This window comes from Juglans microcarpa x Juglans regia, chromosome 7S (assembly GCF_004785595.1).
Source record: "Juglans microcarpa x Juglans regia isolate MS1-56 chromosome 7S, Jm3101_v1.0, whole genome shotgun sequence".
Lineage (NCBI taxonomy): Eukaryota > Viridiplantae > Streptophyta > Magnoliopsida > Fagales > Juglandaceae > Juglans > Juglans microcarpa x Juglans regia.
The window spans coordinates 15,951,977-15,964,908 of NC_054607.1; the positions used below are offsets into that span (position 1 = coordinate 15,951,977).

At 35.6% G+C, this 12,932-nt stretch overlaps 3 protein-coding genes across 3 annotated transcripts in view; 1 reads left to right on the plus strand and 2 right to left on the minus strand.

Annotated features, from left to right (window-relative positions):
- Nucleotides 1-770: 770 nt before the first annotated feature.
- LOC121240861 lies at nucleotides 771-3,568 on the plus strand. The gene is made up of 6 exons (XM_041138388.1): nucleotides 771-932; nucleotides 1,325-1,600; nucleotides 1,684-2,065; nucleotides 2,179-2,430; nucleotides 2,710-2,781; nucleotides 3,006-3,568. Exons 1-6 carry the CDS (start codon nucleotides 771-773, stop codon nucleotides 3,566-3,568), a joined length of 1,707 nt encoding a protein of 568 aa, XP_040994322.1.
- Nucleotides 3,569-7,265: 3,697 nt separating this feature from the next.
- LOC121241154 (NAC domain-containing protein 89-like) overlaps nucleotides 7,266-12,932 on the minus strand; it is a 36,518-nt gene continuing 30,851 nt past the window's right edge. The window contains exons 6-7 of the mRNA XM_041138798.1: nucleotides 11,420-11,422; nucleotides 7,266-7,344 (exon numbers count right to left, since the gene is read on the minus strand). The gene's annotated coding sequence lies outside the window, so the exon portion shown is untranslated. The remainder of the gene's footprint in view (nucleotides 7,345-11,419; nucleotides 11,423-12,932) is intronic.
- On the minus strand, nucleotides 10,421-11,236 carry LOC121240863 (secoisolariciresinol dehydrogenase-like). The gene has a single exon (XM_041138389.1). It carries the CDS (start codon nucleotides 11,234-11,236, stop codon nucleotides 10,478-10,480), a length of 759 nt encoding a protein of 252 aa, XP_040994323.1. The 3' UTR covers nucleotides 10,421-10,477.

A 12,932-nucleotide genomic window follows, 5' to 3' on the forward strand; every position in this document is an offset into this window, starting at 1 on the left:
TAAACTATTTATAATTTATATATATGTATTTATATATAATTTATTTCTATATAGACTATTATTTTGGAATATAATTTATATATATTTATATATATATTATTCATATATCAACTATCCTGAAACGGTATATGAAACGGTACCGGTATCGAAATATTTTGTTCCAGTGCCTTGACCAGTACGACATCTAGTACGGTATTCAAAACATTAGCGCACAACAATGGAACACTCGAGCTGATCGAGTTTCATTGACAGCACAACCACTGAGGACTATTGTTGGTGGGGACAGATATGAGCATAAGGAGGACATTGGTGTTCAAGCCCAAATAGCTGCATTGACTAGAAGATTAGAGGTCATGAAGATGGAAAAAGTGAAGGCCGTGAAAGCAGTAGAGGCATATTCTTTATGTGCTGATTCAAACCAAAAGACCCAAAACTGCCCAATTATGCCAGTATTTCATGAGAATAGGTCTGAGCAGATGCAATCAGTGAAATGGGTTAACAGAGCACAAAATCAACCATTCTCCAATACATATAATTTCGGGTGGAGGAATCACCCAAATTTCTCATGGAGAAATGATTAGCCTGGCCGGTCTCCACCACCTTCTTAGCAGCCATTTCATCAGGCTGCTCCTCAGCACAAGTATCAGCCATATCAGAGTTCTCAGAGCTATCCTTTTGTAGCACCACTAGGATTTCAACCTCATGTAGCTGCACAGAGTTCTCAGCCTCAATCATCTGCGAAGAAGTCTCTAAATGACAGTATGACACAGATGACCAATACGCTTAAGCAATTCATACATATTCAAGCCACCACAAATAATCAGAACACTCAGGCCATAAATGACTTGCGGGGCACCATCAATAAGATCAGCACGACATTGAGCTCTCTAGAGAGTGGAAAATTTCTAACTCAGCCTCAGCCTAATCCTCATGTATACTAGAAACAATCACACCAGGTACATAATATCTTAGGGGAGGTTATTGAGACAACGAAGGCCGTTCCTATTTTATGAAGTGGAAAGGAAGTTCCCCAACCTGAGATGACCATGGCAAACAGGTAGTTGCTCATATACCAGAAGATCTAACAAAGACTGATGAAGAAAAAAAGAACTAGAGGTAGTGAGACCAGAGTCGAAGAAGTCTGTGAGTGCAGAGGCTGAAACTAGTAAGGGTGCCAACTTGTGGTTCCCTATCCTCATAGATTGGTAGCTGGTCAAAAGAACAAATACCACATTGAGATTCAGAGATCTTCAAGCAAGTAAAGATTAATACTCCACTCTTGGATGTCATACAACAAATTCCTTCATATGAAAAATTTTTGAAGGGCTTGTGCACAGTGAAGAGGAAGTTAAATGTAAAGAATAAAGCTTTCTTAACGGAGCAAGTCAGTGCATTGATATTGAGCAAGACTCTTCAGAAGTTCAGAGATTTTGCCTCTCCTAACATTTCTATTATGATCGGTGAGTCACGCATTGGGAGAACTTTACTTGATTTGGAGAGTAGTGTGAACTTACTACCGTTCTCAGTGTATGAGCAGTTGGGATTGGGAGAGTTGAAAAACACCTTTATCATGCTACAGTTGGTTGACAGATCTGTTAAGGTGCTGAGGCGTATTATTGATGATGTGTTGGTCCAGTGGATAAATTTTACTACCCAGTGAATTTTGTAATTCTTGATATGCAGCAGCCAACCTCTACTATTTATCAAGCTCCTGTCATCCTTGGAAGACCATTTCTAAATACGTCAAATGCTTTGATTAATTGTAGAAGTGGAGTTCTGAAACTTTCTTTTGGGAACATGGCACTTAAGTTGAACATTTTCAATGCTTGCAAGATGCCATCACATTTTGATGACACAAGTGATTTGAATGTTGTAGAGAGTTTGACACCAACAAGATTTATTTGCTCGAATTTTTCCTTCTCTGATGATGATTCCATTTTTCAGACACCTGAATTGATGAAAAAGCTGACCATGTTAATGAAAATGTCCTTGAAGTTTTGGACTGTTTTGCAGATTATTCTTTACCACTTGAAGTGCAATTTGGAAGTGCAAGATAGCAATCACAGTTTGAAACTCTACCACCACTAGACATACTTAAATTTTCAGAGGAAGAAGTTCCGCATTTGGAACTGAAATAATTTCCTCAAGATTTAAAGTATGTTTTTCTTGGTCCTGAAGAAGACACTTTTCTTGTGGTGATTTACTCGAAGTTAAATAAGAAGAATGAAGCCCAGTTGATTGAAATCTTAAGAAAGTATCGAGGCGCAATTGGTTGGATAATACCCGACATCAAAAGTATTGATGTTGTTGTTTGTACCCACAAAATCCATCTTGAAGACAATGTTAGACAGGTCTGTGATACTCAACGAAGGCTCAATCCTACCATGAAGGAAGTTTGCAAAGAGGAAGTGCTCAAACTGCTCACAGTGGGTATCATTTACCCCATCTCAGACAGGAAGTAGGTAAGTCCAACTCAAGTGGTACCAAAAACATCTGGTTTAACAGTTGTAAAAAATAAGAAAAATTAATTGATTCCAACTAGAATGGTCACTAGCTGGAGGATGTGTATTGATTATAGAAAACTTAATTTAGCTAGTAGGAAAGATCATTTTCATTTATCATTTTTGGATCAAATTTTATAACGTGTGGTTGGTAATGCATTTTACTGTTTCTTGGATGAATTTTCTGGTTATTACCAACTTGTTGTAGCACCTGAGGACCAGGAGAAGAACACTTTTACCTGTCCTTTTGGCACTTTTCCTTTTACCAGAATGCCTTTTGGTTTGTGTAATGCTCCAGCTACTTTTCAGAGATACATGATGAGTATTTTTTTTGACATGATTGAGAATATTTGTGAAGTATTCTTGGAAGATTTCTCTATTTTTGAAAAATCTTTTGAGAGTTGTTTATATAATCTTGCTTGTGTTCTTCAAAGATGTGAAAAAAAAATCTTTTTTTTAATTGGCAGAAATGTCAATTTATGGTTACTCATGGCAATGTTTTAGGTCATATTGTTTCTTCTGAAGGTATAAAGGTCGATAAGGCAAAAATTGAATTAAAATCTAAACTTCATATCCCTAGGACAATTAAAGATATTCGTTTCTTTCTTGGTCATGCTGGCTTTTACAGGCGATTTATTCAGGGGTTTCATTTTGTTGCAAAACTTTTGCGTACTCTTTTACAAAATGATGTTGAATTTGTTTGGTCCAATGAGTTCCAAAAAGCTTCTGATACCTTTAAGGAATCACTTATCACACCCCTCATTATGCAACCTCCACAGTGGGACCTTCCCTTTGAAATCATGATTGATGCTAGTGACTATGCCTTAGGGGCTATTTTGGGTCAACGTGTGAATAATATGCCTTCTGTGATTTACTATGCCAGTAGGACTTTAAATGAAGCCCAGAAAAATTACACCACTGTTGAAAAAGAATTACTTGCAGTGGTTTTTGCACTTGATAAATTTCGGGCTTACATTTTTTGTTCCCATGTTACTATTTTCACTGACCACTTTACTCTTAAATATTTGTTGGCTAAGAAAGATGCAAAACCATGCTTGATCCGCTGAATTTTACTACTTCAAGAGTTCAACATCACCATTAAGGTCAAGAAAGGAGTCGAAAATGTGATAGCTGACCATCTCTCCAGATTGCCACCATCCTCCCCTTCAAAAGTCATCTTTCCTCTTGATGATAGTTTTCCGAATGAGCATCTATTTGGGGTTCACAAAGCTCCCTGGTTTGCTGACACAGTTAACTATTTGGTGACTAAGCAAATGCCCTCTGAATAGTCCATCCAAGATAAGTGCCAATTTCTCTCTAAGGTATGACACTTTTACTTTGATGATCCCTACCTTTTCAAATATTGTTCAGATCATATTTAAAATTGTGCAAAACGGTTTTTACTATCCTTCCATATTTAAAGATGCTTACAATTTTTGTTAAGCCTAATGAGCCTTGTCAAAAGTTGGGATCCATCAGCAAAAGAGACATGATGTATTTTTCTCCTATTCTCACTTTAGAAATTTTTGTCTATTGGGGAATAGACTTCATGGGACATTTTTCGGTTTCCTTTGGAAACACATATATTTTATTGGCTGTGGATTATGTTTCAAAATGGGTGGAGGTCGTCGCTTGCAAAACAAATGATCATCGTGTTGTCCTAAAATTTTTGCAATCTATGTTTGCTCGCTTTGGTATGCCCAAAGTTATCATTAGTGATGGGGGTTTTCATTTTTGCAACAAACCATTTTCTACACTCATGAAGAAATATGATATCACACACCAAGTTTTTACCCCTTATCACTCTCAAACAAATTGGCAAGTAGAATTGCCAAACAGAGAGATCAAAATCATTTTGGAGAAAACTATCAGTCCTAATAGGAAAGACTTGTCAGTTAAGCTTCTTGATGCATCTTTTAAAACTAATCTAAGGATGTCTCCTTATCAATTAGTTTATGGTGAAACTTGTCATTTACCTATTGATATTCAGGATTGAGCTCTTTGGGCTATAAAACATGTTAACATATCACTTGATGAAGTTTCAGGATTGAGAAAATTGCAGATCAATGAATTGGATGAAACTCGTCGAGATGCCTATACAACGCTTTGCTGGCGAAGGAACACATGAAAATTCTACATGATCAGAAAATTCATTCCAAGCATTTCACACTTGGCCAAGAAATTCTTCTTTACAACTCTCACTTACACATTTTTCTTGGTAAATTGAAATTCTAATGGAGTGGGCCGTACACTGTAAAGAAGCTTCATACTCACGGGGCATTGTCAATCCAAAGAATGGTAATAGCTTCATTATCAATAGACAACGACTAAAGTCGTTTATGACTTCTTTCGATCCAAACGAAGAGATCTTGCTTGTGCAAGACCCCAGGGAAGTATTTTGATTTTGATTTTGATTTGTTTTCTTCCCTTTATGGCTTTCTTTAATTGTATTTTGTCTTTTATCTACATTTATTGTTTTGCTTTGATTTTATATCACATGCTACGTTATCTGTCTTGCTTACTTATTCATGTGCACTTTGGTTTCTTTCGATCGATTCATTGAGAACCATGTCTCTCACTAGTTGGGGGGGTAGTGTGTGTGCACCGGACAACACAATTTTGCATTAATGTGATGTGCATTGATACACAAATGATTGACACACTCTATTTCTAACATTTTGTGAAATTTGAGCACCTTGGTGGAATGGTTGAGCGGAATTCTTTTTGTGAAGATTTATTTTCAAGCTTGAGCATAGAGCATGATTTGCAATGCATCACATTTTGTTGATGTGTGGTTTGAAATACTGGGATGCTATACTTATTGAGATGAGATTTGATAAGATTTATATAGAACGAATGAAAAATTTTGAAAAGCATTTTGCACATGCTTACACTTGTAGTGTTACCCATTTACTGTTCATTGATTTAATAAAGGAAAAGTAAACTGCAGGACTACTGAGCCATGCTAAAAAAAAAAAAAAGCGGCTTAACTGATCTGTTACCAATTGCTCATACACTGAGAACGGTAGCAAGTTCACACTACTCTCCAAATCAAGTAAAATTCTCTCAATGTGTGACTCACCAATCATAATAGAAATGTTGAGAGAGTCGGGATCTCCGAACTTCTGAGGAGTCTCGCTCAATATCAACGCACTGTCTTGTTCCGTCTGGAAAACTTTCTTCTTTACATTCAACTTCCTCTTCACTGTACACAAGTTCTCCAGAAATTTTGCATATAATGGAACTTGTTGTATGGCATCCAAGAGTAGAATATTAATATTTACTTGCTTGAAGATCTCCTGAATCTCAGTGTGGTATTTGTTCTTTTGGCCAGCTGCCAATCTCTGAGGATAGGGAACCACAGGTTGATACCCCCTACTAGTTTCGGCTTCTGCACTCACAAGCTGGTACCCCCTTTTTTTCTATTCTTTTCAAATCTCTTTTTTTTTCTCCTTTTTTTTTTGTGCTTTCTTTCTTTCTTTTTTTCTTTTTTTTTTAGCATGGCTCGGTAATTCAAAGTTTTCTTTTCCTGTGTTAAATCAATGAACAATAAATGAGGAACATTATAAGTGTAAGCATGTACAAAATGTCCTTCAAAATTTGTCATTCGTTCTATATAAATCTTATCAAGTCTCATCTCAATAAGTATAGCATATCAGTGTTTCAAACCACACATCAACAAAATGTAATGCATAAAAAATCACGCTCTATGCTCAAGCTTGAAAATTAATCTTCACAAAAAGAATTGCGCTCAACCAAGCCTCTTGCATTGTATAATATATATTAAGATTATTTAATAAGAGTAATTTTACATACGGTCGTGGAATGTGTAATCACCGCCTAATAATTTTGAAAAGAAGTGGGATCTACTATTAAAAATTAATTTTTTTATGTGGATCTCATATTTACTCACAATTGCAAATATCATTCTCATTTAAAATCTATTTCAAAGTAGGTGGATTTGAATTTAGGTTTAATGGGAAAAAGATTTCCTCAAGTTTTACTTAGGGGTGAGTATGCACCAACTTAGTAGGAGTTGGATTTCCCTAAATCTGACTCCGACTCTGATTTTGTTGAAATTTGAATTTGAACTTTGACTTCGACATGTCGGAGCAGAGTCGGATTTGAGCTTTTAACTTTGGGCTTCATTTTTTTATAGTTTCATATTTAGCCTATTTAAAAAAGAATCTTTTGGGGGCATTCAAATTTCGATTTTTCGCAAAAAAAAAATAAAAACCAAAACTAAATCATTTATTGCTAATTTACTTGTATACTAATATCTAATTTATTTTTATACTAGACTTATAGTATAGTGTCTAATTATTATTTATCATACAATAATATTACAAATTATTATACTATAGAATTACATGTTATTATATTATACTAGTGTCTAACTTATTTATAACTTATTTCTAGACTAGACTTATTTCTAGACTTATATATGTATTATTAATTTATTATACTAGACTTATATATTAGTTATTTCTATACTAGTGTCTAATTTATTTCTATACAAGACTTATATTATAGTGTTAGTTCTTTCATGTTGTCTTAGAGGGTTCAAACCTAAGTGAGGAATCCAAGTAGAACTGAAAATGAATTAATATATATCATTCTTGAGCATATAAACCAACATATAAGTGGAACTCATGTTTATTAAGCACACAACCACAACTATTCCTCAAGAAATGGCCCCCCATACAACGAAAAACAGATTTACTTCGCATAGAGCCAAATGTCTAAAAGAACATGCTCTTTTGGTGGTTGGAACATTCAACTACTATGATATTAAGTGTGAAAAGTACCCATTCTGATACTTACATCATGGACTTAAGTGATACTTACATGATTAAATGTTATCCTTCTAGCTTGCAAAGGGAACCTCCCAACAAAGACAGAAACAAAGCTAGCAAAGTAAAAATAACAAAAGCAATGATGCTCGCCAATGATTGCTTCTTCTAAGAGAAAATCTACCAAACAGGTATTTTGGTGGCTACTCTTCGTTTGCATTTTCATCTTCCTCAGTTTCCAACAGTTTCGATGCATCTGCAGGAAAGACTCTTGCTTACTCTAGATTGTAAGAACGGGATGGATAAGATGTCTTTTAGTTAGCATGTGGAGTTACAATGAAAAATAATCACCAAATCGAGCAACAATTAAAGCCTTGTTGCTGATATATTTCAAGGGGGATGAATTAGAAAAGGATATCTACAAACCCAAATTCTTATTCCCAGAAATTACAAAGCAAATTAAGAACATATTATTTATTATATACACCATGCAAGGAAGGAAAGAGATGTAAGGGACCTTTATTTTTGGTTGCTTGGTTGTTCAGGAAGAAAGGAGGGGAAAACCTTTCATTGGGGCGGGGGGATAAGGGGGTTGCATTGAGTTCTCCAAACTTCAAAGAAAGCAAAAGGTTGATCCTCAATTTCCCTTGCCCTCCCCAAAATTTAGAGAGAAAGAGAGACGGAGAGAGAAAGAGAGAGAACTGATTCCCCTCCAATTTCTCTTCCTCCCTTACGAGTTCCAAGAATCCGTAACTAAGAAGAATATCAAACTATAAGAAAGATTTTGTATTTCACTTAGGTTTATATCTTCAAATTCAATTGATATTATAATTCTGTTATAATAATTCCATATTTGCTATAATGCATGCATGTTACATTTAGGAACATCAAACATGGATGACAAATGTTTCTGAGTTGGATAATTTCAAGCTATGTCATAGCTATAGGGCAGCCACAAACTTCCCTTTCGCATGATTGATATCTAATGAAGTGTCAAAGTCACTAGTTCCATAATTAAATTACGCAGACATTGTGCACCGATTCAGGTTATGTAAGACCACAGAAACTGCAGATTCAAACATATCCGGGGGAACCTTCCCAGTGGCGATGAGGCTAAAGATCAGAAATGCATAGTATCTTGGGGGTAAAAGGGCATGTGCACTGCCAAGATTCATTTTACCTCCTCTCCCTTTTTGGTGATTCCCGTTGCCTAGGGCTCTTACTTCTTCATTTTTTGTACTCATTCTTTCGTTCGCTTGTTCACCGTGGGGGAGGGGGGGTGATGTTCTGGGCGATCAATCATTCCAACTCCCCACTATTCCTTATTTCTTCCACTCTTCATTTTAAGTTGTAGCAGTTCTTGGTTTTTGTCTCCTTGTACTTCTCAGCTTGGCGTTCGTTATCGTTGATTGGTTCTTCTTCGTTTGTTTTTCTGAATAGTGTACATAATTGCCACTATGCCTTCTTAAATTACCGTCCCACCTTGACTCCTGTTGGTCTCTCTTCGCCTTTTGACCTCCATCTTGGTCTTTCCTAGCCACATTTCCATTCTCGTTCACGCCTTTCTAGTTGGGTGGTTAAGGCAATCAAAGTGTCTTCAGCATTAACAAAATCATCAGCCTTGTCCATAAACTCTCGTAAGGTGGAAGGAGTTTTTCGGTTCAGCTCGGCCATGAAAGGGCTCCTGGCCAAACATCTCCCAATAGTGCTGCTAGCATGATTTTCTCGTCTTTGTCATTAGTCATCATTTTTTCTTTATTGAAGCGTGTCAATTACGCTTTCAAACTTTCCTCCTCCCGCTGCTTGACAGTCAACAAGTATGCGACAAGTCTTCTACGCTTTCTACTCGCCATGAATTGGGTCAAGAACTGTCGGCCCAGTTCTTCAAAACTTTCTATGTAGTTTGGTTGTAGTGCATCAAACCACCATCTCACCGATTCCTGTAGACTCAAAGTCTACACGTAATTTCTCCAGGGATTCCATGAAGCGTCATATGGACTTCTAAAGTCTCAAAGTGTTCCACGGGATCTTTCGAGCCATTGTAGATGTCCATCGATAGGACTTTAAATTTCATGGGTAGAGGCATCGTCATGATTTCTGTAGAAAATGGTAAATTTGTGCTGGACAGCAACTAATCGACCGAAGAGGACGTGTCTATCTTCTTGGTCATCTCCTCAGATTTATCCATCAAGTTGCGTACGTCGTGGTGCAACTTCTTCGCTTCCTCGTTCCCTTGATGGCCTTTTCCTGCACTATTTGCCTCCATCTCTATCGGCCTAACTGGGTGTAGCATCCTCTCCTGACGACCCGTTTCGTGACTTGAGAGTCTTATTTTCCTTACGCAGTGCATCCACTTCTGTGGAAAGTTTCTTTATCATCTTCTCCATTTCCGCAAGTTTCTCCTCCATGTTTTGTGAATTTTCTCCCTGATCTCTAATTACCTAAGACCGAGTAGTGATAGGCATGTGAAAAGCACGTAAACTGTGAGACTTAACAAATCCCACTGACGACACCACAGACTTAATCTATATTTTTTTATTTATTTTTGTTTGGAAGTGATGAATAGTTTCTCTTCATGCTCCAGTTTGATTTTACGAATCTTGGATTGTCAATTTGTCATTCTGCTATGGATTTATATTTTACACATCATTATATCAAAATTGGGCCCTTCTCTTTAGGCACAATGGAATAGAACTTCTGCACATTGATACTTGTCTTCATTTCTCTTTGACATGGTTATTGATTGGTTTAAATAGGAAGGCGATATCTGAAATGCTTTTACTTTGGGTAGGTTTTAAGGAAAACTAAAAGAATAAAGATAAGAGTAATGCAACATACAGTCGTAGAGTACGCAAGCGACGTATAGTTACTTTGAAAAAGAGTAGCATGCACTATTAAAAAATTAATTTTCTTTTTATGTAGGTCCCATATTTATTCACTCTTTTCAAATTGATTGCGCGACGCTTACGCACTCATGATTGCAACTATCATTACTCTAAAGATAAAAGAGTTTCTTTTCATTTTTTCTCTCTCTCTTAAGAAATACAAAGCATTTTTTTCATTTATTTTAGAATATAGTTATTATTATATATAATTTATTCATATAATGTCTATCCCAAAACAGTATGTCAAAACGTATCGGTATCGAAATATTCCGTTCCAATACCTCAACTGAAACGGAATTCAAAACTTTTGTACAAACATGGCAAAGCCTGGATTGCTAATGGAAAAGCCTCCATCTACCAAAAGATTGTGTCCACTCACATACTTTGACTCATCACTTCCCAAATAAAGAGCAGCTTCAGCCACATCTTCTGATTTGAGGAGACTGTCTTTAAGGTTGGAATAAACACTGTAAACTCCATTGTCATCAAGTTTGAAGAAATCCTTTGCCAATGGTGTAGCAACTAGACAAGGTGATACACAATTCACACGAATGCCAAACTGTCCAAGTTCCACTGCTGTGTTTCTCATTAATCCCACCACGCCATGCTTGGAGCTCGTGTAGGCATGTGATGCAATCCCTCCTATAGTAGAGCAAACACTAGCAGTTGTAATAATACTGCCACGGTGGGTTGGGACCATGACACGAGCTGCATATTTGGTTCCAAGGAAGGCACCAACTAGGTTAACACCAATTACTTGCTCAAACTCAGCCTTGGTGTTGTCAAGGATGTTTGGTTTGGCAACTCCAACAACACCAGCATTGTTAAACATAATGTCAAGCTTTCCAAAATTGGAAACAGCAAAGTTAATTGTATTTTCCACATTTGTTTCCTTGTTTACGTCGCAATGGACAAAGGATGTGGATTTAGAGTTTAGATCTTTGCAGATAGAATGACCCAAGTCATCTTGGATGTCTGCAATAACAACTTTAGCTCCATGTTTGGAGAAGAGTTTTGCACCCACTGCTGTTGGATTCGGATTTATTTTTTTTCCCATTTTCCACCGCTTGCCGCTTGGTTTTTTTGTTAGCATTTTCATCTTCTTTACGCTTTTGCCCATGCTTTTGTTAGCATTTTCTCGAACTTTGGATTTTTGTTATCGGTTTCCGATTATTTATTTTTCCCACCCCTTCCACCGCTTGCCGCTTTGTATTAAATTCAGTCATCTCGTTATTTTAACATTCTCAAATCTGGTTCTAAATTTACCTCTCAGCTCTCGACTTTCACAGGTATTTTTTTTTATGTTGATTCTTCTGGATTGAGTATTTTTTACTATTTATTCAGTTCTTTATTTTATATGCAATAATTAATTGTTAGAAATAAATTAATTTTCACTTTTCTAAATAGTTTTGTTGTCCCTTGATATCCTTTTTTTAATAGATCTGTTGAGATCTGTTGAGTTTTCTAGGAAAAAAAATTAAATGAAGAACCATACGACCAATAATAATAAAAAGTAATTTTTTTTTCATAGATGTGAATATTCTTGTTTCTTTTTTCCCGTGTAGGTGAATGAAAAACTCGCAGTGTTCATCCTAAGAGTTCAGTAGATCTAATTTATGAAAATGTTCAGAGGTTGATGTATGTGAAACCTGCTCGATCGTTCGTAAATTTTGAAATCAACACGGTATGTTTTTGTTTGTTTTTTTTCTCAGAAAAATATGAAATTTTCTATGCTTTGATGAAATATAATCAACTTGATATGCTTCCATTTGCTTTTGCTCTCAATTAAATATGAATTTCTCTATACTTTCATGAAATAGTTCATACATATGCATGTTAAAATTTTTTAGCTTGGATAATTTCAGACCCAATATTTACAATGTAAAATATAATAACGTAAATTCATAACAGAATAGACATACGTGACGAAGAAAGTCGGGATTGCAATTAAAAAAATTAAAAGTAGAAATTATAACGTAAAAAATAGAAATTACAGCTACCAAAAAAAAAATTTGCATCTAAACAGAGTAGACATATGCTTGACGAATAAAGAAAATAGAAAGAAGTAGGTATAGAAGAAATTGTTAAACTAAATAAAATTCATGTAGGTGTAAAAGATCGAAACACGAAATACATGTGTAAAATTGGCAAAACTGTAAAAATATATGTGCATATAGAAACGAGATGAATAACTATCGAAAGAAGTATACTTTTCCAAACCCAGAAGTTTCACAGAACCTCAGATCACAGCTAAGCAAATATGCTCGATAGATAAACAAAAAATGATAGAAGAAAATGCATAACGAAGCAAAGAAGGTATTAACAGGAAATTTACAGAAGCAAAAATAAGAGTAACAAAAATCACAGATCTGAAAAAAAAGGGATTTGTAAAGTTATACAAAAAACTGCAATGAAAAATCCAGAACATAAAATAGAAATCAACTGAGAAGGAAAAAAATAAGATTGATATATGAACACGATCTCTTCAAATATGTGAAGATCTGTTGAAATCGATATGAAAAACACAAGTAGCAACAGAACCGAACAACATCCATTCATTACCTACAGATCCACAATAGAAGAAAAAACAAACCAAACAAGGGACAAAGAAAAACAACAAAAAATAAAGATCAACCCAGAGGGAAAAAAAACTAAGAACACTAAAATCTGAACACGTTATCTTCAAATATATGAAGATCTGTTGAGATTTATAGGAAAAAAAAATCGGCAACAGAAACATACAACATGCGTTC